Genomic DNA, 26,117 nt, shown 5'->3' on the forward strand with positions numbered 1-26,117 from the left:
TTTAAAGACTTATCTTGCTCTTGGAACCATCAATGAGCAATTTTTGAAGTAGAGGATAGGTTTCATACAGAATATCCTTTATATTTGTTGTTTTAAAGGTTCGTATTTTTGTCCACTTTTGGACACTTTTGGACACTTTTGTCCACCCTTATTTTTGGACACTTTTGGACACTTTTGGACAGGGGTGGACAAAAGTGTCCAAAAATGAAATGCCCACCCTGAGTGTAATAGCTGGAAATGATCAGCAGTAGCCTCGTTGAAAGGATGGAGGGTGAAACCGATCCAAGGTAAGGCCTAAATCACCGTTTTAGTTCCGTTTCTTAATGAGATCAAAGCCTACCGAGGTATCCGACGATAATTGTACTGTAGTTTGGCAGAAAGATTCAAGAAGTTTGAAACAACGAGAGTTGAAGTGTTTACTGAACTAGAGTAATATACACAATGTACAATGTATTGTACAATACCCCCAGATTCTAGTATGGCCGTTACACATCTTCCGTTTTTGGGTCAGCTGATATTTTGGTCCTTCGAGAAGAGAATAAAACCTAACCTAACCTAACCTGACCTAACCTAACCTTTCGGTTGCAAGGGCCTGGGGGCGCCTAGGCCGCGGTGCAAGCCTGCGGCAGGTCGGTTGCAAGGGCCTCGGAAACAGCGGTAGATTAGAGCTTAATTCTGCAATAAAAAAAAAAAAAAGATTCCGTGCAGCGAGATTCGAACTCACGCCCACCAAAATTCTGCTCAGGGTCACGCACACTGTACGTTCTTGACAGTTGCAATTAGCTGCAAAGTTTCGTGGCAACGTTTTTACTTAAAGCAGCTACATGTCGCGAGAGTGGCAGCTGACCCAAAAATGGAAGACATGTAACGACCATAAGATTCTAGCCTAATGCGACAGTCTTCCATGGATCTTTTCTTTTTATGTATTTAGTTTTATTTAATTTGGTTTACTTGAAGCCAAAATATGAAATCATCACGAAAGAGTTAGTTCCTTGCTAAAAGTGTTGGCATTTTTCATTTATGGACGTGCTTTAGGTAGCATTAAATTGAGAAGCTTCGCAAAAACACTGACAAACACAGTTCACAATCATTCGAGGTAAAGGAGGAATAAGAGGAAATAAATTGCCTTCATAACGAACCGTTTTGACCTAATCAGAGCCTGATTTTTTCTGTATTAGGTTTTTCTGTCACTTTTTGGCAATTGTAAGGCTGATCAAAATTATACGTAGTTTTTGCCCGCCCGGGAGAACTCTAGAAGTTGGGTTTCTCCAAGAGATTCGTTTCCAACGTAGACCCTTTGTACATGGACGAGGATAAAATAAATAGATTTTTCCGGGTGGGAAGGTTGTTTTTGGGTCATTCTTATTTTCATCAATTTATCGAAGTAGTATGTAGACAGGATCTGATGATATCACTGGTTTTGTTGTTGTTGTTTTTAGATCTTCTTCTAAGCAAAGCCAAAACCTTCAGAGCACTCCTGGACGGCCTTGAGCAGATAAGTTCGCAATTTGTCGTAGGTCTCATAGGCAGGCAAGTCTAACTGATTGAAACACGTATGAGCCGAGGGCAAGCGATCCGTGGAACGATCGTCCCGATGGATCTGGAATTTCTGAGGTCCGTTCATTCCCTCCAGGGCTCCAAACCCTTGGAGAGGCACTTTCGAGCTACCCGTGACGAACTGCATGAACTTGGCCTTGTCCGTCTGATCGAACGAGCGGAGGGCTCGCCAGAACCAAACGATCTGCAGCGAATTGGCCTGATATTTGTGATACTCCGTGTTCGCTTTCAGGTCGTCCACATCCACATTGGGCAGCCCCGACAGCAGGAGCTCGAGTTCTTGCTCGTTGAATATTGAGATGAGCCGGCGTGGAATGATGTTGTAAAATCCCTCCAAGAAGGCCGAGAGTTGCAAGCGAATGGCACTGGTCATCTTCATCTGGCACACCAGTCGCACGTATTCCCGTTTGTTCTCCTCGGTCACAGGAATATTCTGTCCATTGGGAATGAGATCCTTCACTTCGGTCACCCCAAATACGCGAATCTCTGTGCTAAAAGTCAACTCGTAGCCCAAATCAGCCACATTATGCTCTATGAGGAATTCGAGGCCTTTGTAAAAGGCGTAGTCTTCCGATTCCATATCCGTATACTTGACCGGTTTAGCCAGAATGTGCTTGTAGAACGACCGAGTGAAATAGCATTCCAGCAACTTGTTATCGTAGATGGCCTTGGCGATGACTCGTCCCACGAACTTGAAGTAATCCAAGTGGTTGGGGTTCGTTTGGGACTGCTCGTAGATCATGTAGGTGACCTTGTCTCCCGGTGAGGTCTTGAACAAAGCATACATGGGGTTGAAGATCTCTCGGCTGATAATCACATACCACTCTCGAAGCAAACCCCCCGCGTCTTGGCCTTCTTCGCCTTCGAACACGATGTAAAATCGGTTCTTCCAGTCTTCGGGAGTTCGGCGATGAAGCTCGCGGAAAGAGTCTTCGAAGACATTCTCTCGTTTCACATGCACTGCCAAATCTTCCCGTCTCATGTTTTCGTCCATCCGCTCGAGTTCGGTGCGGAAGTACTTGCGTTTGATATCGAAATCCAAAACACGTGTGTGATCGACCAACACGGAAAATGGACCATCAGCTAAATGGTTCGTGGATTGACGTAGGATCTGGTTCAAAACCGTGCGGTGAGTCTCTGCAAATTCCAAAAACTTCTCCGTGTCCTTAGACAGATTACTTGGGCACAAGGAAGACGGCCCTGCTCCAGGTTCGTCCCCTTTGGGGGGCTCAAGTTGTTCTTGGATATGGGCTAATTGCTCTTGTCTTGTCTCTTTTTGAGGTGCTTTCTTCTTATCCTCGGGTTGAGTGGCAGCCGCATGAACTAAGAAGAACGCCTCCACAGAGGCCTGAAGAACTAACACGGCATGATGATCAGGAGTGTCGGCTAGATCTTTCAAACAGCCACTCAATGCATCCCATAGAGGTTCCAATTGAAGTTGATCGCTTAAGCTATCGAGCGATTCGATCAATGCTTCACTTATTGACGCGCTTTCTTCCCCTTGGCCTTCCTCCTCCAAGGCTTCGTCTTCTTCCTTTACATCTTTCTTTTCCGAGCCACCACTTTCTTCGGTGGAGGGTTTTTGAGTTTGCTCATCTTCCTGATCAGTTTCCATTTTCTCCTCTGACTCTTTCTCGTCTTGATCAGCCTTGTCTGCTTCGGCCAAAGCCTTCTTGGCCTTGTCCTGTGCCTCCTGGGCGGCCTTCCGTTTTTTGATGGCCACCAGAGCTGCTTCTCGGAGTTGAATGATCACTTTCAACACGCGGAGGAAAAAGGCTTGACTTGATGTTTTGGTGGTCAAGGTATTCATAGACGGAAGTTGGAGCTCAGATCCACCTTTGACTTTCGTAGGAGCTGTCAAGACGACTTTTTCTTTGGTGAAACGGTCCACGAAACCTCCTCGTGATGAGGACTTTTCTTTGCCGCTTTGATCGGAAAGGGTGGATTGAGATTCAGAACTGCCCTCGGTATTGCTCGTCATATCGGCTTTCAGCTGTCTAAGCTCGTTTTGGAGTTGAAGAACATTTTGACGGACCACATTCCCCAACTCCTGCGCACCTTGGAGGAGCAATTTCAGGATCGTATCTCGCGTGGGATCCGGCCCATAAGACAGGTTGAGGAGAAGTGCATTCACGTCCTCAAGACCCTCTTCACTGCAAGCTTTTGATGTGAGTACTTCTACTGCTAATTGGAGAAGATCGGCCGGGATGGGCTCGTGACTTGTGGGAGATGAATCCGTTTCCGTCGTTGATGTGGTGTTGGATGGTGAGAGAGCTTTTTTGCCCATTTCGGACTTCCTCATAACATCTGGCTGGCCAACAGAAATCAGCGAGAGAAGCCGCAGGAGTTTATCCGTAAGAACTGAGCTCCTCCTAATCACAGGGAATGAGAGCATGGACAACAATTGTCCAAAGGGAGAGGAATTGAAGTTAATACATTGTGAGTCTTCGTCCTCCATCTTGAGAGACGATCCCGTACTGTGACTGCGGACCACGCTCTTGCCTTTCTTGGACGTGGATTGGAGGTCGAGTTTCAGAAGAGTCTCCCAAAAGTCATTGACCGCAGGTTCGGTAGCCTTCTTTCCATCGCTCGAGGAAGACTTGGAGGCTCCAGATGATTTCTTCGTGCCATTGGTTTCTTTAGAGCCCTGCTCAAGATCCTTCCACGGCAAGAAGTGACTCGGGAAGCTCTTGGCAAGAGAAATGAGAACCTCAAGAGTATGTTTACTCACGAAAGTGGCTGCACCGGGATGAATGCCCACCGTGTTTGATTTGTCAGAGTTGGGCTGATGACTCTTTTTACCACCAAACCGCTGGACTTGGAATACGTTGGCTCGGAACCCAAGAGCAGCGTCCATTGAAATGTTAAGCCATTGCGTGGGACGATCAGTTTTTGAAGTGGAGGCAATCCCTTGAGAATTCGGAGTGGAGGTTTCTACCACGGAACTACTGGCTTTTGATGTGCTCTTTCTCATTTTAGCTGGTGGAGTGTCAAACGAAATGGAAGCAACGGCTGGGTGGTTGGCTTGGTCGTGGAGTTTTCCTTCATTTGACTTCTCCAGAATGTTCAAGAGTGAATGGATGACCCAATCCCGGGTGGGAGCATGGTAGCAAAGATTTCTCAGAATTCGATGCAGTCGTGTGGTGTTAATTTTGGAGTCTTCAATGAACAATAAAATGAGCAAACAGGAAAGACCCTCGTGGTCTAGAAGAGGTCTGCCCTTGATCTTGATACCGGGTGTTGGAAAGGTGGAGTGGAGGGAGTTCACTCCAGGATAGATATGAGAAGTCCAACCCTCTCGATCACTGCGACCTCGTGCCCGCCCATTCCCAAAGCCTCCTATCACATACTGATTGCCTCGATTAGAAAAGGAATTCCTCAAAATGGACGACAAAGCAGAATTGGCTCCTTGATGAACCATGGCATACTCGCGTCGAAGATTCTGCGCCTCCGTGTACATATCGGCAGGAAGAGCTGACATTTGAGACTCCTCCATGTCGGCCAAAACGGATCGTCGAAGCGTGGTGGGCAAGGTCTGAAGAAACTCGCCCGGGTCCACCGGGGCCTCGGGGTTCTGGTTGGTGGCAGCTTGACGTTGTTGCTCCATCCGTTGTTGATGAAGTACCTCTTCTTGGATGTTCGGAGGTAACGCAGCCAAGAACTCAGGGTTCACTTCTTGCACACCCGTGCTCTCCACATGCTGAGCAGCTCGCTGACGAATGGTTTGCAGTCGTCTTTGTTCGTCAATCACTTCTTGACGCATGTCCTCAGGGAGGGCAGCCAAAAAGGACGGATCAACCCCCTCTGGCAGCTCGCTGACATCCATGCCCAGAATAGTGGCATAATCTTCTTGCCCATCCGCCTCATCGTTGGTGCCCGAAGGCCCAGCTTCAGGCTGGGAATCGGTAGTTTCACCTTGGGCTTGGCTAACCGGATCTGAAGCGGCTTGAGGAGCTTGGAGTGTCCCCTCGTTGACATTTGGTGTTGAGGAGGCTGCTATGTCGTAAGAACTAGAATCTTCCGGAGAGGTGGTAGTCGGTGGGATTGGAATTCCCGCTATCAAAGAAGCAACTCCATTGTCTCCAGGAGAGCTTTCCTCGGCCGTATCATTGGACATATAAACATCTCTTTCGCCGGGAGATGTCCTTTGGGTTAAGTTGCTGTTGTCCGGTGACGGGGACAAGGGACCAAGTGCTCCTGGGAGTGATTCTTCATCTCGAATTCTGGACTGGGCCGGATCCGCGCTAGGCAAACTAGCATCGGACACATTTGACTCTTCAGCGCCCGAAGGCACATTCAATTGTCCAACTTGTCCCCACGAGTCAAGAGGTGGCGGGATGATTAATCTTCTGTCACGAGTACCATCTAAGTTGTTCCCAGATGGGTTGGCTTGTCCAGATTGTGCGGGCTGTGCCCTTCGAACCACAGAAGGATTGAGCTCCGACAAGAATTGGGAATGTCTGCCAAACGATTCCAGACTTTCTCCGTCTTCAGTCTCATGTTGTCGGAGGAAGTCTGTCAAAGAGTTCAGATTACTCATGGCGGACTGAGCCCCTTCACGGGTAGGATTCGAGCCAATTTGTCGGGAAATGGCAGCAACCAAATTCTCGGTCATTAACGATGACGAGCTGGATGTTTCATTGCCAGATCCACTAGCTAAAGGATTAGCGCCCTCGGATTGCCCTGTGGCCTCGGCGGAAGACTCTTGCTCGCAATGTTCTTCACTCTCTCGCAGAGCTGCTCTGGCTTTTTCTTCGGCCTCTTTCAGCTTTTGCATCTTCTGTAGGTTCTCTTCTTCGGTTTCTTGATCCTTCTTTCGCGAAGCTCGACGTTCGGCTAGCTCTTGATCCCGGGCGCTTTCAATCATTTCAATGATGTCGGATTTAAGCCCGGTGACACAATCATGCATCGAGTCGCCATCAATGACGCGACTTTCATCGCTCCAACGCACCAATGCCGAGGGAATCGAGCCCAACGCGGCTCTTCCTCCATTTCCAAACACGCCGGTTCCGTCCATATCGGGCAATTCATTCTCAAGCGAGTCTAAAATGGCAAATCCGAAGTCTACTAGGAGTGGCGTATTCCGGCGTAATCCTTGAGTGATGAGATCTTGAGGATTAGTTCCTAGAAAACTTTGGAGAATGGCGGGTGCAGAGGGGTTGCCCTGAGCTCCTCTCGAATTCAGTTGGATGTAGCCTCTTAAACCGCCTGCTGGGCGGAGGCGTTGAATGGCTCGCGTTCCTGGCCGATTGGTGGCACTTTCATTCGTGGCGCCTGCTTGGCGTCCCATCAACAAAGGATGGGCTGGAGTCATGTGATTCGTCACGCTGCCATTGTTGGCTCCACCAGAATCTGCACCGGAACCCGTCATGTGATCGGACCACAATGGAAGATGAACAGCTCGGTTGGCCCGGTCGGTGTCCAAGAGAGCCCCGGGCCCTTCACCGCCATCGGGATAGTGGAAGAAGAGATCGATGTCGTCGTGATCAGCGTTGTCGGGTGGTCCGTAGATGGTTTCCTCCATGTCGAGAAATTCGTCTTCCTGCTCGTCATCGTCATCAAAAGGTGAGTTTCCTTCATCTTCGTCCTCATCTGCGAATAAAAACAATCATGGTGAAATAAAAAACCATCTGACAGGGAGGAAAGTAATTCTCCTTTGTTTACCATCCTCATCATCTTCATCGTCATCTTCGTCGTCATCGTCGTCATCGTTCTCATCTTCATCATCCTCTTCTTCGTCTTCAGCAACATTGTTATCGTCTCCCATGATATCTCCATTCTCTTCAGTAGCATCTTCAGAGTTGGGTTCCTCATCTGTGCTGTTCTCGCTCTCACGGTCTTCTTCATCTTGGCTCATATCTTGCGTGTTTGCCTCAAAATGTGATTCGTCTTGAGTCATCATCTAAAATGAGCAAGAACGGCATTTTATAATTGATCTTCAATAAATTCCCGCCAATGTGCCACGATTGAAAAATTCTCACCTGAGAATCATGTTGTGTGTCATCTCCATCAATGATGGCATGTTCAATAACCTCTGCCAAAATTTCGGGATGATTTCCCTCTCTTTCTAACAAATGATCCATCATCTCATCAAAATCTTCGTCGTTGCCTTCCTCGACCGTCTATCAATCACAAACATAGCATGAAATTAGTACAAAGAATTTCTTTTTGGAGGTATTTTACGTTAGACATTACCTGAAGTTGGCTCTCGGAATTGGGATCAATGCTTTCTGCGGCGGTGGAAATATCATGTTCAGTTGCCTCAGCATCAGGTTCGACTGTTTCGTCTCCCTGTGCCCTTGTTGCCTCAGAATTGGTTGTATTAGTACCTATATTTGCACCACTTTCATCGTCGTTTTGGGTATTTTGCCCATCCATTGCACTGTCGCCCATTTTCGCTTTTCCAGGGGTCGGTCTTTGAGCTAGATTTCCCGGCTGATTGACGATTCTGGTAAGTATCTCCAATGGCTTCAATGCGGCATTGACAGTGGCTGCCACATTGGGACTGGACAAATCCAAATTATGGGAGATGCGAGCCAGATCAACGATCACACCCTTCTTCAACATGATCTTAACAATATTATTCATGGTGTGCTGTTGATTTTTGAATGCTTGCAGACTGTTCTGATGTGGAGATTGGGTCGAGGGGCAGCTCTCAATCATTGTCGAGACTAGAGTGGTTAATGCTTGAATTTTGTTGTGCTTCAAGTTGCTCTCTGGCCACGTCAGAGCACGTGCTAAAGCACTCTTAACCTCAGACACGAGAGTGGTTTGTGCTTCTGATTGATTATTGCAACTAGCAATGGCAGCCACGAGGGTCTTGACCACGGTGCCCAAGTCCTTGTCGGATTTACTAATCAAGAGTTCATCTAACATAAAAGCTAGAGCAGTCGTCTCTTCCTTGATTAGATCCGTGATTCCACATTCGTACAAATGTTCTGTGATCAATTTGGCACAACCTCCATACGACTTGACTAATTCCGCCAAGAGTTTGCAAACAGCCGACTTTGTGAACAATGGTCGCTTCTTGAGCTCATCTTCAGCTTTACTGGCGGCGGCGGTGTCATCTTTCGAGGGATCTTTATTAGTGGAAGCACTAGCACTCCCTTCATTGGGTACGGCTTGATCGGTTGAGGGCACTTGCAAGTCGCCTGAAGAAGAGTTCCTGATAATGACTTGGGTCCGATTGGTCGCATTATTCGCCACAGACATGACTGTTCCTGCACTTGGTGTGACGGCTGGGGTCGAGCTTGTGGTAGCAGGTCCACCATTGTTATCCGCATTTGGTGAAGTGGCCGAGTTACTCGTATCACCGGATTCGGGTCCTTCAACATCTCCTTCGATGTCTGGCTGAACGAGGAAGTTGAGAAGATCAGCAATGATAGAGTGAGACACCTCATGGAGATGATTAGGACACAAGCTACTAGATTTGGGCTGCAATGACTTCAGGATCAATCTCGGGTCTTCCTCCAATTCTCCTCCACGTTTATTCAGCAGAGTCACGTCCACCCGTAAGATATCTTTGGCCACGTCAACAAAGAACTCGGGAGCTCGACAAGCGGCCGGTGCTAGAGCTCGGAATAGGTAATGTAACTCTTTATTGTTAGGTGTACTTGCGTTCACTGTGCAAGTGCGGATCACTTTTTCCATGGTGTGTCGAAGGGTTTCGGGATCTTCCATCACGTGACGTACAAGAAGAGTGGCCAAGGAGGGGAAGCCGTCAAAATTCGATGCTTGCGTCAATCCCAAGAGCATTTTCATGCCCCCCAATTGGGAAAATAGGACGGCTTGCTCAAAGTCTTGCGTCAGTCGGAGACAAAGCCTCATCACAGCGTTGAGGGCATGATGGTCTACGGGGATACCAATGAGCGCCACACAAGACTCGAGAAGAGTTCGCTTATCAGGGGATTTCAGGCCATCCATGACCTTCAAAAGGTCGTTTTCTGGTTGAGATACACCGACTGGCGAGGGTTCTTTGGGAGTCTCTGATTGATCCATTGGTGTAGGAGTTGGAGAATCTTCATCTTCGTTGGTAGTGCTAGAGTCAGAGAGCTTGGAGAGCTTGGTTTGCTCTTTGATGGTTATCATCACTGGACGACGGTTACCAGTCTCCTCGTTGGCCTGCAATCAAATCAATCGATTTTTAGACGTGTTTCCAAACGTTAATTGAGCCATAGAATGAAGATAACTCCTTGAACTTACTTGCAACATGCTTCCAAACTGGATGGTATATTTTCTTCGTCCGGTCTGAATTTTGACACTTGTTTCGCCAGCCCAAAACGCATCGTCAATGGTCTTGTTGTTAACAGCCATATAGTTGCACCATTTCCCACTAGCAATATCATAATATTTCCAACTGTGCGTACACATCTAAAAACAAAAAGTCATCCGAAAATAGCATTAAAAGCGTATTCTGGCTTACAAAGACACGAGACGCAACTCACCTCTTTGAGCTGAGCACGCCTGTTGATACCCAAAATGACTTTCTCATGGAGATCAATAAATAATACCATTGGTGTCATCCATTTGGGGGTCTCCACTTCCACCGGATTTGACCCACCTCGAAGACCCTTGACAACCTTTTGAAACGTGTCCAACAACGTTGTCATGCTGGTAATCACACAAGAGCTATGCACCATCTTGGCACAGAGCATTTTACAGTCTTCGTACAACAATGTGAAGAGGTGAATTCGAGCAGCCGCTTGGGCCGCAACAGAGCTCGTGATTAAATAGTCCATCCCATTTTCAAACGACTTGTCATTTTTGGCGTTTGCATTGAGTTGGTCTAACACTTGGCCTACTTCTTGGCCCAAGCTTCGAAGATGAGACTCCTTAATCAAAGGCCCGTTCCTGTTGAACACGGCCACGAGCAAATCACACACTTTGAAGACACAATCCGGCAGAGTGTCGATTAAACTAAGGCAGCCTTGAAGAGCGTTGTCGGCGAACTCGTCCAAAACATGCTTTTCTATTGAAGCAAATTCTTTCTCATCCATTTCCTCGTCTTCTTGCTCTTCTTCTTCGGGAGCTTTTTTCGTCGTAGAAGGGCCAGCTCTAGGTTCAGAGTTGTCTACGATTTGGCCACTTCCCCCGCTCACGAGAACATTTTCGCCCAAACTAATGGCGATGGCCCGCATAAGTTCATCTTGATCGGCTGCGCCCGACATTGAGGGTCCCGCACTTGAAAAGCTACCTCCACTTGCCACGGCTCCTCCACGGCTCAGACCCACCACAGGAACAGACGGTGGAGGAAAAGGATTGGTTAATAGATAGTCCGTGGCCTGATCTAAGGAACCTGTGCTTTGAATGGCTTCGAGGCAACGCTCTCGGGGAAATCCCATGTCCATAAGTCTTTCTAAATGCTCTGGATTGATGTCAGGCTCTGCTAGCTCGGGCAAAGGAGCGGGATCGGGAATAGCTGGAGTGGCAGGGGCGGGAGGTACGTTTGCTGGAGGATCGGACGCTGCCGATGAAGCTGCTGCTCCTGAACCACCCTGTAGATTGTAGGCTTGCATCAGAGGCGTTCTTAAAGTGGGCCCACTTGAGGTGAGTGATGGAATCTTGGAACTTGCACTGGGAATCACGGCACTATCCTTCAGAAGCTTGTCTTCGATGAGTTTTTCGCCCTTGAGAATATGACAGAGGATGGCTAGAACGGACTCGGACATCCTTGGTCCGTACAGCTTCAAGGGTTTCTTTCCCCACAACATCATCACAGCTTTGAACGCCAGACGATGCGTCCGAGCGATGTACTTGATGGGGTCGAACGGCTTGAATCCTGGCGTGGGTTTGGACGGTAGGATATGAGGGGATTCGAGAATGGTCTTCGGATTGACCATTTTCTCCAAGAGTAAAAGCCAGGAGTCCAGAAACTCTCCAGTTCCGTCCGGAAGATCGGGATGCTCAAGACCATCTTCGGGAGGTATCGTCCCACTACAAGACAGGGCCCAATAGAATGTATCGAAAAACGCTTTCTGTCCTCCGGAGGTCATGAATTTCATCAACATCAGATGGTACGGGTATTTCTTCTCGTCGAACAACATGGGCGCCGTAAATCCGACTGAGCAGATGAAGAATGTGAGCCTGAACCGAGGGATAGGCGAAGTGGATGGGGGATCCCAAGACAGCCCAGCTGCTAAAAGCTTGGTCAAAGATGAGGCCACAGCTCTGGCGGGTGCCGAAGGAGTGGCTGGAGTAGGGGGAATGGGCTGCCCACGTCGTTGTCTCAAGGGCGATCCAACGCAGAGTTTCACCAATAACGCGAACAGTTCGGCTAAAGCGCGGCCCAATCTCGAGGAACCACTCAAGAGTGGCTTGATCTGCTTGATTTGGTGATGTAGGATAGAACTCGATTTGTCTTTGGATTTTTCACCCGTTGTTCCAACCGCCGAACATGTAGATGGGTGAGTGGCAGGTGTGCCATCAATGTCCATATTCGCAATGTCAGGGTCAGTACTTAGATTCTCCATGGCTGCAGTCACACTAGCATTGGAATCGGCAGAGGTCCCAGAAGCAGGAGAAAACGTCTCTTCATTCTCGGTGGACTTTTCAACCGATGATATCGAGGATGATGGCGGGTTATTGGTGGCCGCACTCGAGCCCGAAGCAGAAACAGTCGTTGTGCTCGTCCCGCTAGTTACCGTAGTAATGGAAGCAGTGGTCCTAAGCGCAGCCGCAATCACAGTGCTACTGACTGGCATGGGAGGTAGTAGTTTATCCATATCGGCTTTGCCAAATTCGGATCCGGGGGGTAATGTATCTTCACTACATAGAGCCAAAAGCACGGTGCTCTCCCACACCAGAGAGGTGTACAACTTGGAGAGCCCCCGTAGAACACTAAGACCCAATTCTGATCCCCAATGGTCGATGGACATGGCTCGAATATCGCTCTGTCCAGTTCGACAAACGTGGACAAACATTTGTATATAGGCGTGGGCGGCTGACATGTGGTGGAGAAGAGGTGTGGCCTGAGGGTCCACAGTCGCCTCACTAATCACTGGAGAGGACACAAGCTCTCTAAGTAGGACACTTCCGCCAGGCGCCTCGAGAGGCGTGTGCAAAGGCTGGAGTTTCTTAAGGACCTCGTTCAGTTGTAACAGACCTTGATGAAGGACCAGGGGCTCATGGGCCAGGTTGAGGATCGACTTGGAAACGGCAGCGACGGCCTGACAAGCTTGGTGAGTCGGAAAGTCGATGGGGAGATTGGGCAGACCCAAAATACCCATGAGAGGCTCAAGGCCTTTTTGTTTCACAAACTCGCGACAATGATCATCGGTGGAGTTGTTGCTGAGGATGGCTTCCACAAATTTCATGACGTTGTGAATGTAGTCCACGAGTGGTACGGGCTGCTTCTCGGTCAAAGGAGCAGGGGTCTGTTCAGTCTGTTCAGCTTGACTTGTGTTGTCCTGAGGCTGGTTGGTGCTGGTCTCGTCGTCTTCCTCCTCTTCTTCGTCAGAGCTACCCCCCTCATTGGTCGTGGTCTGAACTTCGGCGGGTGCAGGTGTCTCAGTCTTCGGATTAGCTTTGGAGCATACGTACTTCGGATCACGGCCCAGGGCGCATAGTTCCTCGAGGAGTTTGATGATGGCCGTGGTGGCGTTCTGTTTGAGACTGGGTTGGTGGCGCATGAGCTCGTCCATGGCATTGCCCAAGTTGGAAGCGGTATCACCCATTGGATCGGAGCTTCTTCTCCGACGCATCGCTGGTAGATAATCCGGGGACAAAAGCACCTTAAACAATCTCTCAAAAGGCTTACATTCGACAAAGGCGTTAAGCCCCCTTGTGTTGAGACAGAGGGCGCTGAACACATTGGGCAACGACCCTAATACTTCACGAGTAGCGGGTACGTCCTTCACGAGCAAAGCGTGTAGCACGACGTCAGTGAGGCCCTTATCTTGAAGCGAGGAGAGCAACGAAGGCTCTTGAAAAACATAGGCGGTCACCACATCCGTTGCTAGGAGAAACAGACTGGCTCCATAGTATTCGGCGTTGCTGATGATGTGCTTAAGGGAGTTGGGCAAGGAACCGTCCATCACGTGTCTAATGCTGTCCGAAAAGGCTGGGTCTTGAATAGCCTTCTTTAAGAAGTTTAACATGGATTTCAGAAGAGCCGACCGTTGGGGGAGACACGTGACGCCAGGCACAGGTTCCGCCAAATGGGCCTCTTCTTCTGGGAGGTGGTCGACCAGGGTCGAGGATCCTCTGGGCTTGGCATCGTCGATATCCATGGTACCTGAACTGGCATTGGGACTGCTACTGTCATCGGCAGCCGCGCGGGCAGCTTCTTCTTCGGCTTGTTGCTGTTCAAGGGCTTCGGCCAATGAATCTCTCCTCCCCGAAGCGAGGCGGATTTCATAGGGCTGCTGTTTTCGACAATGCTCGACTTCCAGCTCCAGACGATTGATGAAACAAGTCATTCCGGAGTGGGTCTGAAAGCTTTGCATGTCCAAATTGGTAATGAGGTCAATGACTCTGACCGCGCGGGTGACGAAAGTGATATGGTCGAGCTCGGTGCTGGGCCATTGGATCACTTTGAGAAGACTTTCAAGCATACCGCAAGACACCAGAGCCTCTCCTCCAGCCTCATAGGAGGCCAAGTGGTACAGGAAACTGAACAAGGCCGTGGCGAGAGGTTGAGGGAAAGGCTGGGCCTCTTTCTTGTTGGCCGTGAGTGAGGTGATACAATTCCGGACCAGGACGGGAAGAAATCCATGGTACGAGGCGGCCCCGGTCACATCAATGATAGTGTTTAACTTGGGAAAATGAGGATTACGGTCGAGATGTATGATAGACGTAAGGGCCTTCAAAGCCGCGGCCTTGATCTCCATGAGGTGGTCTCCGCTCATTTCGAGCACCTCGACCAGCTCCTCCAACAGACCGGAGTAAAGGAGGCTTTGCACATTCTCCGTGAGTTGATTGGTATAGATCAGCACGGACAAAGCCTGGAGTCGGGCTTGGACGCACTTGAGGCGCTTCTGATAGTCGGGGAAGGAGGCGGCTAGCCGCAGATACGTGAACAGTAACATCCGACTCTCGTCCGGCACATTAGTGTACTTGACCAACAGATCATCCATGATCTCGGCCGGGGTCTGGTTGAGCCGATCGACTTGCTTGACATGAATTAACGTGGTCACGATGGTGCTACAGGCGCCTTCAGTTTTGGCACGCCAGGCGGCACTTCCGCTGGCGCCTCCGGTCGACCCAGAATCCGGTTCGGGCACGGGTACTTCGCTATGGTATTCAAAGTTGAGCGTGGTGGCGCTTTCGGGAAACGTCTGAACAGGTCGGTCCGTACAACACTGGGCCAACCCGAACCCGTTTTCGCGCCCGCCCCAAGACGAGGCCAAGTAGGTGAGACGATTCAAAAGACCTTGGCGTTTCTCGGCATTGAGGCGGGTGATGAAGTTGCTGCGCTTCGAGAACATGTAAAGCAAATTGAGCACGGCCAGGATCACGTCCAAGTCGGACGAGGCCAGGAGCGCCGTCAAATGCTCCATGGACGAGTACAAATGGCGCGAGAAAGAGTGCTCAATGAGCAGGGTGGTGAAATGGAGCGTCCACAAGAGTAGCTCCTTGCGTTTGGCCGCCTCCCGGGCCGGCCCCTCGGGCTGGGGCGGGATGACCAAGGAGGTATCGGCAACCCGGGCCCAAGCCCCGCCAGGCAAGCCGGGGCGAGGCTCGGGGTGGAGCGGTTGGGCGGCGGCCTCGAGTACATCGTCGCACAAGTCTAAGACCTCAATCCAATGGAAAAGCTCGCATTTGCCGAAGATCCAGGTCTCGATGCGTTGGAGCTCCTGGAGGAACACTTCGTGTCCGGCTTGGCCGGCGGAGGTTAGGCGTTCAATCAAGGCCTGGCAATCCGGCGGCACCTCACTGCAGCTCTTCTTGAGCTTGGCCCGGTCGATCTTCATGGTCGAAGCGGGTCCAACCACAACCACGGGCGCAACACGGGTCAGCAATCAAATCAGACGTGGCATGGTCGAGGGGGGCTAGAAAACAAGAAGGCCAAGTGGACATTAAGCCGGGGTGGGTTTTGATTTAATGACACCCCAATCAGGCCCCAGTGTCAGGCTAACGTTTAAGTTAGCGGGTCGGGCATCCTGCCTACTAAAGCCGCCTAACTAGGGCGCCCCAAATTCAGGTAATGGTGGTCCAGGGAGTGGGACGGGATAGCACAAGGTCTTGTCAATGAAGGTACAATAAGGTCAAATTTTATGATGCAGTTACAGTCTCATTCAGAAAAAGTAGGAAAGAACGTCTCCAGTCTCAGACCTCAAAGGTCAGTCAACTGCCAGGTCTATTAGGTCTCCCATTCCTCTTGAGGCGGCCCCCCCACTAACTCGACCATGGCCTGGCGGGACAACCCGTGGGCCGGTCGCTAGCCTAGTTTAGGCGATCCCTCCCATGGATAACTTGGGGTCCAAAATTCGGCGTCTACTGGTGACTCCAAAGTGCCACTCTACTACCCATACATTTGGGGCTGGATCATGTGGCCATAAGAATTAGCTAGCCGCCGATGCCATCCAAGGGTCCACCTAAGAAGCTCGCGTTCACGCCAGATCACCATAAGCCGGGTCTCGCTCGGGTTATCAGGGGTGAAAAATGAGGCCCCAATCCCTCAACTGAACGGCGGGGGATTTTCATCAGTGGCCCCCCTGGAGATCGCGAGATGAGGGGGTGTGGGTGTGGGTGGGTGGGGGGATATAGGTGGGCGGAGTCGACACAGGCCGCAATCTTTGACACGAACCTGGCGTCTGAAAAACGGATGTTGGGGCACTGCGCAGGGTGAAGCCAAATCCAAGGAGGTTCCCGTTGATGTCTTCTTCGTTCTCCGTTCTTCTTCGATCTTTCTTTCTTTCCTTCTTTCTTTGGTCCAACTGTGCCATTTCAGGCGCGTGGCAGGGTTGATAGCCCAAACTAGCCGTCATTTTAAGTCAAATATGTCATCCAGCTGTGGGAGGCCCGCCTAAATCATTGGGATCAGAATGAAGAGGGATCTAGGCCTGTCCAAGGGGGGGTCGCATCGCATTCGAAAGACGCTATAGTGTCCTTGGCCTATCCAGTTGTTACTTTTAATATTTTACGAGTAATTAACACAAAGCCACTAAAAACTATGACCCGATCAAGCTGGAGCTTAGACCGATTGAATATTCATATAGTTACATTAAAGATCTACCCGCCTACCCCACCTTTCCCATTTCATTTTTCAACATTGCACAATACTTTGGCATGCCACGATCACTCTCAGTGATGCCTAAGCGTCATCTGACTCGTCCGGGTCCGGCTGGCCACCCTGAATTTCGTTCGTTCAGACGTTCTAGACTGAAATGACTGACACTCTGGAAGCTGCTCGCTCAGTCGCTCGCTCGCTCAGTTCCGGAGGTCTGTTTCTCACTAACGCACTTTCGTCAGTCACTGACTGGCTGGATCATGGTCTCTGGCCTGTCCCGTCCACTCGCTCGTTGTCTCCTTCTCTGGCGCTCGCTCAGACCTCGCTCCTGGTCAGGTCTCCTCTTCCAAATCCGAGGGTGACTCCGGCCTCCATAGATGGTGAAATTTTACGCCAACCCGGGGAGCTAGATCTCTGAGGGTGGGAAGCAATGGCTACCATAATCACGATCCAACAAATGGAATTGCAATGTCACCTCAATTAGAGTTTGGATCGCTGATGCCAGTGAACGGATACTAACACTGGACGGTAGATAGCGTATAAAACGACAATGCACGGAAGGTTTAGACGGATCTCGAAATTTTAGCCACTTTCAATGGGCTCCCTGATGCTCAATCTCTGGGATCCTGGTATGGTCCGGCCTATTCAGCCTGAAAAGACGGCAGATGGCTTCAGCCTCAAGTCCGGAATTCCCTGGATTTATGTATTCAGGGTTCCCACCTTCCAATCATAGCTCCTAGCGACATGAGTGACTATTCGATGATATGAGGCCATCCAAATCGAGAACCTGGATCTGAAAGGGCGGCGAGAAAAGTTGCTCAACGAGCCATTGTTTGGTCTATCAGATGAACATGTGGCAATGATAGCCCATGGGCCAGGCAAAAAAAGGCCAAAAATCGAATGGGAGAAAAACGTGTAGGCATTGAGAAGGATAATCATTCGAGGGTTCGGTTACACACTTAAGGTTCAATAACCTACCGGTGCGCGTCATGTAGGTTGAGTGCAATGTAAAATATCTATTTTGCTATTGAAGGGCTCGTAGCGATCAAAACTTTTTTGAGAGGTTTCCCAAAGCAATTGTCTGAAACACTTTCGAGAAAGTCAATTTGCGTAATAACAAACACTTCGCCGGCAACATGTCGCCGAACAGGTTGCGTCAAATCTTTGTCACGCGATCTTGGCTGGGCAGAGCCAGGCGGCCATTGCTAGAGGACATGGCGTCCACAAGAACTCCGTCTACAAGGCCTGGAGCTTCCAGTCCTGTGGGACCACTGACTACGTCCCGAGCCTGGCAGGCGCCAAGGGCAAGGACCGGTGGTGGGAGAAGAAGAGATGAAGATCGTTGAAATGTTTCGATTTTCGCCGAAATTTTGATAATACGTCACACAAACAATAAAAAGTAGTGGCATAATTATAAATCAAACCACGCTCTACAATTTTTTATTTTATTTAAAATCTTCTCCGACCTTGCGTTCAGCTTGTGCAGCTCCGTCTTCCAGTAGCACACAGTAGCTAGAGCATGTCTACGACAGGGCCAACGTGTACTCCGTCTCGTTGGTCGTACCGCGCTGTAACTTCGCACACTTGTAGATGTAAGTGTTAGCAACTCAAAAACAAAAATAAATGCAATCCGTTCAACACAAATGGCAAGACGATTTTTTTAGTATTGCCGGCAGAGCATCACACCTAAATGCGCCGCACCTCGTAGTTCAACTAGTTCAATAGTAATCTATAACCGAGCCTCTGGCGTCGTTTCATTCGCCATCAACAAGCGACCAAGTCTAGGATCAAAGAAAATTTCTATTTTTAATCTGTCCTCTTGGTATTTTCAAAATACCTTTTTGTCAGCCCAATTTTGGTCACGCTAGTGATAACTAGCTAGCTTCATTTTTCAGTCCAAGCCACGTGGCTGGAGAATCTGGTTCAAGGGAACGCTTCAAGTCACCTTAATTTCACGGATTTGGATGGTGCGCGCCCATTGTGTAGCCTTTTTAGTGACCTTCCGAGTTGGACTACTTAACTTGAGAGGCCATTATGAATCCGGTCCACGATCCTGCTTCTGATGCCCCAGAACCCACGGCTCCTGGCCCTCCAACCTTTGAACTTCCGGCCTTTGTCATCCGACGAACGGCCATTAGTGTGTCGTAAGTTTGACCTTTCCTCGATAAAACTGGATTAGTTGGCGCTCCCATTGTAAGTTTGTGGCAAAATGTTAACAGGGTTAGTAGATAGAAACTTTTCGGATTATTAATATCGTGTTAGGTGGGTTTAAAAAAGGAAGATGGAGGGGGCCCAGTTGAAAAACGCGTCGCACCGAGTTAGCCATGCTTGGTTTCATGGGTTCGATCCCAGGTCTCGCCTGACCCATATTTCTAGTGGACATTCACACCTCGAAGGTGGCCTACCGTTGGAACCCAAGATCTTGAGCAATTTCATCATCAATTATCAGATTAAAAGCTATGTAATGTCCTTGAGAATGCATTCTCCCAAGTAAAAAAGTAGCACTGCCAACTAATCGGTGGAGAATAACGTTCTAACGTTCACCCTTTCCCCGAAAGTCCACAAATAGTTCAGGCATGGGGAATCCTGCTGTCAATTCAAGTTTCTGGACTGAATCTCGTGGCTTTGGTTCCTGCTTCATTTTATCGTTTTATCATCCACTTTTACATTCGTTTAATGCGTGAACTTTTTGTCCATGAAATGCTATGCCATGGATTAGAAATAACTCTCGAGCTTGTGTCTTTCTCATTTCTATAGTCTCCCGCATCACCCATTATGCCCTCTGAATCCTTTTATTCTTGCGCCGCTTTGCCATTACGATATGATGGCAATCAATTTGATCATAGTTACACTGCATAGAAGTTGATCTACCTGTTGAATTTTTTAGTCAGGAGGCTTAGTTTGGGAGATTTATGGCTTGGCAAACTTGGCCACCCGATATCTTAATCACTTTTTTAAAAGAATTAATCCCTCCAACCTTTCTTAACTAAAACTTGAGCTTTGATTTCTAGGAAGTTTGGGACAACCATGTGGGATTAATTTTTGTGTTCTGATTTCAGGAATGAACTATTGACACACTCCGAGGATATGATGATGGGGCGTGAGCTCAGCACTGGCCTCAAGTGAGTGGTACCCCTTCAGTTCAGCTGGGTTGGCTCACCCACAGTACCTATGAATGCTTTTGTTCCAGAGCCTGGTTTCACGAGGAGCTCAAAATTAGGCCCGATATTGCTACTTGGCAAGTGGCCTTAGGGCTTATCCACGCCCCGGCGCGTTTCCCGGTCCCGCTACGTCATATCGAAAACCTGACCGACGATGAGCTCGCTCACTTGACGTATACCGCCCGCCGTTACAAGCTCGAATTTGTTAGAAATCATGAACAAGGCCAATGGATGTAAGCATTTAAACTCGGGGGTTTTATCATTATCAAATTGCAACTGACTGTTAATCAGGGCTGTTAAAAAGTGCAATTAGGGTAGATAAAATGTTTTTCAAAATGCAACAGAAATGGTAAAACTTTCAAAGAAAAATGCAAAGCTGTTTTTTTATTTTTGAAAAAATACAACAAACCTATCATGAAAGAGTAAGAATGGTGGAGATCAAAAATTCGAGGGGAGCATTGAAACTGAGTGAAAAGAAATTATTTTTTTAACATGGATGTTTTAATAAAAGATGGGAATAGCAATAAATAAGGGTATTTTTTTTTCTTTTCTCTGCAAAAAGAATGAAAGACGTAAAATATGCAAATGATCAAAATGGGAGGCAGTATACCGCACGTCAATGTGTTGATTTTGCTTACTTTGAATATATTTGGATAGCGATGAGTGGAAACACAGATCGACAGAGCCAAATTTATTTTACTTGAGATTCATTTTAGGGGTTATTGGGCGACGGTCAGAGCTAGATTGGATCGCGATAACATCCGCCAAGGAGAAAGAACTATGTTGGTCGCTCATCGTCTTTACATGGAATGCGTTTATCAGGTCCTTCGCGTCATGCGGGCCAATTTGACGGTGTAAGTTGATGTATTTGAGAGTGAACTTCCGTGATTGTTCTGTATTATCATGATTTCGTCTGAAACTATAGGTTAAAGCATGTTTTGCGTGGAAGAAGGGCTAATGCAAACTTCAAGCCAGGGTAGGTGCGGAAAAATGAATTGGTGGCAGCCATAACATGCTTATCACCCCTTTTAGACTATCTTTTAGACAATTTGACATCTACGCCGACTTGTATCAATCCCAGTACTTTGCCTTACCGGATAAAGAAAATCGTGAAGAAACGGCGTTCTTGTTCGCGGAACTCTTGGAGCTCAAAATTAAGCGTATCAACTGCAAGCCACCTGCCAGAACTCGCCCCGTCCGCGTTGTAGGCCAACATTCGAATGGACGACCCTTTCACCCCGGAGCAGTGTTCTCAGCCTCGCTCGACACTGACAAATCAAACCCGTCGAATGGGAATGGCGAGACTCTCAAACTGGAAAAGGTCACGGGAGGTCCAACCCTAGAGCGGACCCTATGAGCAAGTTTCCATGGATGCTTCCAGGTTCTCAGGGCGTAGGGTGGACTGACCTTTTTGCTTTAGTATGCCGTTTGAAGGGTACAATTAAGTTGCCGCCCCTTCCCCTCTTTGAAGTGTACGTATGCTGACCTGGAGTACGTACGACCGATCTTAATCATGCAACCTATTGCCACCAGAATCAAAGGATTTTCGTAACGGAGTTTTGAACGTATGTTAAATGTGATTGTGACCGATGGTAAATTAATACATGATCAAGATTGATTAAAGAGATGTGAGAAGAATTCGGGATAAGCAAGGTTTAATGATTTGATCCATATGATTCTAGATTAAGAGTACCAATTTATTAGATACTCTATAGACTATATGAAAGATAAGCTTCGCCCATTTGGACTTCAATTGGTTCGGCAGGTTTGAAAAAAAGTCCAATAATTTTCTACTAGGAACATTGAAGCAATGAGTATTTGGGACCGTACAACATTCAGAAAAGGTACAAAAGGGTACTTGATGCTGTACGTTTTCAAGAGCATATATTAGCTTTGTCCCATACCAGGGTTAAGGGTCAATTGTATTGACTGTGGAAGCTTAATGTTCATTTTGCAAGCAGCTCCAAGCTCTCAAGAATCTCGTCCAGTTCGAACAATGAAGTCCACTTCTCGTCTTTCTCGGGCTTCCTCATTATTTAATTTCCTTCCCTCTAATATTCGTAGGGAATACGTAGGCCTTGTTGATCAGGTAGTATTTTTCAAGTCAGAATTTTTTAACTAGCATTCAAGGACTAGCTCGGTCTGTCAACTCAAATTCGTTGGTAGACCAAATATTGTATTGAGTTGGGTGGGAACAATCAGACGAATAATAATTTTTCATTTTAAACGTTAAGAAAATACTCTCAATCTTATCTTGAATTAAGAGTAGTCCGAAAAAGTTAACACTATTTCACTCTTCATTTGACCTCAAGATGCGTCTAACTTGGAATATTTTTAAGCTTTGGAGTCCACCAGAACTATCGGATCGAAGACAAAAACTGGATTGAAATCGTGCAAAAATGGTTCTTTGCATCAGAGCCAATCCTGAGCTTCTAAATGTTTTTTTTGAGTCTTATATCTTTTTCCTACCCTAATATTAATTTCTATAAAATGATCTAGTAATTGAGCTGGCTATACGATAACGTCCGTCTTTGCACTTATCTCATTACTAGTGACCCCCCCCAAAACTGCCATCGATCAACTGAGCTAGTCGTCATTCTCCCCAAAGCTGTCTAATTGGGCCATGACGAACAATAGAATGCTATGAAGTGGATGCGAAGATGAAAGGAAACTGAACAAACTTTGGAGTCAGGCTAGTTTTATGTTTAGATTCATTCCATGCCTCGACTTGAATTAAGCAATGTTTTCGAGATCACTTTGATTTGTCTGGCATCAGCTTCAGTGGCACTTTGATGATACGATTGATGATAAAGTAACTGTCGTATTCGGTTCCCATATTTAGTCTACGCCTTCGAAACCCTTTCCAGGGTACAAACTGATTTTAAGGTTTTGTGGTACCTGAAAGGCATTGTTCCGTTCGCACTTCCCAGCAAGCATTGAATTCTTTGTCGAATGTAACTCCAACTTTGGCGCTTTCGCTCAAATCTTACGTTTTTTGGCCTAAATGTTCGCGGAAATCGTGACCGGTGCTTGGCGTTTTTAACTGAAACGGGCCAGTAATATGCAATGAGATGCATCAATTCCGTCTAAAAGACGAAAAAGCACGAATTCCAATCATTTTTCCACCAGCAAACAGCCATTCACTTCCACTTGTAACCTGTTTCATTACACATTTGATATTTTAGGGTAAAACGCATTTTTATGAGAAATAGGGTTATGGAGTTGAGAACCTAAGTGCCTAAATAATTGATCAGGGGTTAGTGTCTGAAATTGTCAATACCGGTGTCCAAAACAAGACTCCAGCACTCATCCACTTTGATGTCAAGATTTAACTTATTACAGGCATCAAATCTACATGCTTTTTGGCTATTGTTGGTTCTTAAGCAACCCATCTCTGAATTAAAATCCAGTTTTAGTAAATATTGCACGTTTAGGCAGATATTTGGCGCTTTTTCCGCCCAGTTATCTGGAAGCCCTGGAGGCCAAGCATTGAATGAATGCATTGAATTCATTTTCGAATGTCAACAAACCTCTCCGGGCCCTCGTTCCTTTCGATTCCTTCCGATTCGGAGCTTCGGAGCTGGGCTTGAACCAGAGGTAATCCCATCATTCTTACATCCTAGAGGTAACCTACACCCAGTGCATCCCGTCCGCTGACCTTGATTCTCCCTCGGTCGTCATGTTTTTGGCCCGCCTCCCTCCTCGTGGACGGAGGCTGACCTCGAGCCCGTGGTCATCGCTCTTGCCCTCGTGTGCCATTCACACCTCTTCTAGCTTAGACAAAGACTCGGCGGGTCGTTACAAAGTGACGGTCAATCGAACCCGCCCGCTCACTTACGAGATGTCCTTCCGACCCGACGACATCATGCATAAGAAAGGCTTCAACAGTTTCAACACGGCCCAATTGGAAAACACGTTCCTGACCAAAGAAGAAATCGGCCAAGATCTGCCGCACAAGATGTTCCTCGAGGACGTGTTCATTCGCCGCTTTATGTACGGCACGTGGCCCGAGGCCCTCGAGTCCACGGTGCTCGTCAAACGCCAACACAATCTCATCCGCATTGCGGCCATCATCAATCCGCGGATGCGCACCCAGTTCGTCTACTTCCTCATTGGCTACACGGAGGAGTTGTTGAGCTTTTGGTTGAAGTGTCCCGTGCGAGTGGAGCTCCAGGTGGCCGAGAAAGAGGACGTTGTCTATAAATATATTTAGACATGGATGTACTACATGTAGTACACACGTGTCAATGCCGGCCTGGGTTCTGGTGGCACCTTGAATATAGTTAGAATCATACAATATGATCATTCAATCTAGAATTATATATCGTGGTCTTGTTTCCCTGAGAGTGAGACGACGACCATAAAAGTATTTGTCATTGTATTTTACTTTTGTCCCTGCTCTGAGCTTCTTTACAATAGCTGGAAGTAAAAAAGCGACACTTTGAAGGCGAGGCGTGGTTATAGGGTAAATAGTTGAGTTGGCGTTGCTTTGAACTTGTCCAACAGAAACTTGTAGATCCATGGCACGCAATCAAGTATCTTTAGCACGCACAACCAATTCCCCAATTCATTCATCCCTTGACTTGACCAAGACTCGCTTAAAGGCCGCAATGTTTGTGAGCTTTTGCTTATGCATTGCCTTCACGAATGGATTATATCGAAAAGTTAAGTGGGTTGAACTCGGAGGTGCCCAGTGCACATTTTAGACCTCTGGATTCTTGCCCCACTTGGGTTGTTACCTTTGATCTTGGCGGACAGGGCTTTTCAAATTAATTGTTGGATGTTCCAAACAACCCTTGGGAGTAGGTTGTTCTCTGGCTTATGTTAATCCCCATTGACCCTCAAGCAAGATGGAATTCGTATCCAAATAAAATAGTCAAATTCCCACAATTTTGAGTGAACAATCCCTGCATTATATGTTTATGCTGGTTCGTTGACAGAGTTGGTCTTGAAATGTGAAGCTTTGAAAGCTTTCAGTTGGACGTTTTGGGAGATTTTTTCATTAAGATGGTCATTTACTCTACCCTACATTGGTGCATCTAATTTTATTCCATGCACTTGATCATAACCAAGGTTTTACGGTTAACTCTACCCACCAAAAATTTTAACCGTACATTACGAGAGGATTTTCAAGACTTTCAGATCCCTCTCAGTTTTTCTAAGGCAACTTCATTGTGCACTTGGTGCGGTCAAAAGACATGTAAGGATTGATGGCATATGTTGCTGGTTGAGGTAGATGACAGTTGTTGATAATATGAGTTAAATAACAATCGGATTGAACAAATCCCTTCATATTATTGCACCAACGTTACATTCAAGGATTATGCCGATTTGCAAACCGTAGGCGGCAAGTATTGGGTGACTCGTGCATAATTGCATACAAGGGGTGTATACATACAGAGAGAGGTGAAACTATGGAGAATAAAAGGCGAAAGGGTTGAGTAAATAAAAGGAAACTACTGAAGAAGCCTTAACCAAAGTGAAACATTCGCCAGGTGTTACACACGTATTTAATCATCAAGCAGAAAGGGCAGTTCATCTAATTAAACTCATCTTTTGATTCTCGAAAATCGCTTAGTGATTGGTCAAAATACGTGTGGGACTGATTAAATGGACGATCAATGCATAATCCCACTTGCTGAGTACGTAAAGCGATGTTGGTACAACTGCAGGTTTGAGCAATCATCCATGGGTTGCGTTTTGCTCCCAAGACTTGAGGTTACAATCGACTCATTCATGAGATCGCAAGAAGAAGAAAACAGGGTTGTTACTGTTGTTACTAAGCCAGCCCGCTAGCTTTTGAGCTTTGGCCATTGTAGTTAGAAGATTGTATGGGATGAATATCCAAAGCAGGAGAAGTCCCAATTCAGAACACTAAAGGAATATGCCACATAACTCTGTGTCTTGTTTGATCAAATGAAAATTTCAAAAACGACGTCAATAAAAACAAAAAAATATTAAGTCGACTGTGCGGTAAAGTTCAGTTTGGGGGTTGCTTTCGAATTTCTGGACGTGAACCATTCACGATCGATCTTAGAAATTTGATCTTGATAACAAACCCATCGCGGATTGTGCACTCGATGACCCAGATCTCTTCCATGTCCTATCTCTTATAAATTGTCTCCGGAATACAAGAACAACAGTTACCTTCGGTCATTTCAAGAGGAAAGAACCCAAGCTATGAAGGTCTCTATCATTATCTTGGTATTTTGCACCATTTTGGTTTGCCA

The 26,117-nt window shown here is 47.4% G+C and overlaps 3 protein-coding genes across 5 annotated transcripts; 2 read left to right on the forward strand and 1 right to left on the reverse strand.

Annotated features, from left to right (window-relative positions):
- Nucleotides 1–1,345: 1,345 nt before the first annotated feature.
- On the reverse strand, nucleotides 1,346–16,449 carry LOC131877758 (E3 ubiquitin-protein ligase HUWE1-like). Of its 2 annotated transcripts, none has more exons than XM_059223529.1 (7): nucleotides 16,304–16,449; nucleotides 10,002–15,545; nucleotides 9,760–9,927; nucleotides 7,753–9,678; nucleotides 7,590–7,679; nucleotides 7,222–7,459; nucleotides 1,346–7,149 (listed from the first exon to the last, which is right to left on the reverse strand). In XM_059223529.1, the coding sequence occupies exons 2-7, from the start codon at nucleotides 15,465–15,467 to the stop codon at nucleotides 1,448–1,450; spliced, it is 13,590 nt and encodes a 4,529-aa protein (XP_059079512.1). In that variant the 5' UTR covers nucleotides 15,468–15,545; nucleotides 16,304–16,449; the 3' UTR covers nucleotides 1,346–1,447. The 2 variants fall into 2 exon arrangements, with proteins under 2 accessions (XP_059079512.1, XP_059079511.1); XM_059223528.1 differs by having other exon boundaries at nucleotides 7,539–7,679.
- A 2,169-nt stretch (nucleotides 16,450–18,618) lies between these two features.
- Nucleotides 18,619–21,525, forward strand: LOC131877761 (uncharacterized). Of its 2 annotated transcripts, none has more exons than XM_059223539.1 (6): nucleotides 18,619–18,870; nucleotides 19,786–19,848; nucleotides 19,917–20,120; nucleotides 20,604–20,741; nucleotides 20,813–20,863; nucleotides 20,920–21,525. In XM_059223539.1, exons 1-6 carry the CDS (start codon nucleotides 18,761–18,763, stop codon nucleotides 21,242–21,244), a joined length of 891 nt encoding a protein of 296 aa, XP_059079522.1. In that variant the 5' UTR covers nucleotides 18,619–18,760; the 3' UTR covers nucleotides 21,245–21,525. The 2 variants fall into 2 exon arrangements, with proteins under 2 accessions (XP_059079522.1, XP_059079523.1); XM_059223540.1 differs by having other exon boundaries at nucleotides 20,932–21,525.
- A 1,854-nt stretch (nucleotides 21,526–23,379) lies between these two features.
- Nucleotides 23,380–24,256, forward strand: LOC131877763 (small ribosomal subunit protein uS3m-like). The gene has a single exon (XM_059223542.1). It carries the CDS (start codon nucleotides 23,567–23,569, stop codon nucleotides 24,098–24,100), a length of 534 nt encoding a protein of 177 aa, XP_059079525.1. The 5' UTR covers nucleotides 23,380–23,566; the 3' UTR covers nucleotides 24,101–24,256.
- The last annotated feature ends 1,861 nt before the right edge of the window (nucleotides 24,257–26,117 follow it).

The sequence above is a fragment of the Tigriopus californicus genome, chromosome 3, assembly GCF_007210705.1.
Source record: "Tigriopus californicus strain San Diego chromosome 3, Tcal_SD_v2.1, whole genome shotgun sequence".
NCBI lineage: Eukaryota > Metazoa > Arthropoda > Copepoda > Harpacticoida > Harpacticidae > Tigriopus > Tigriopus californicus.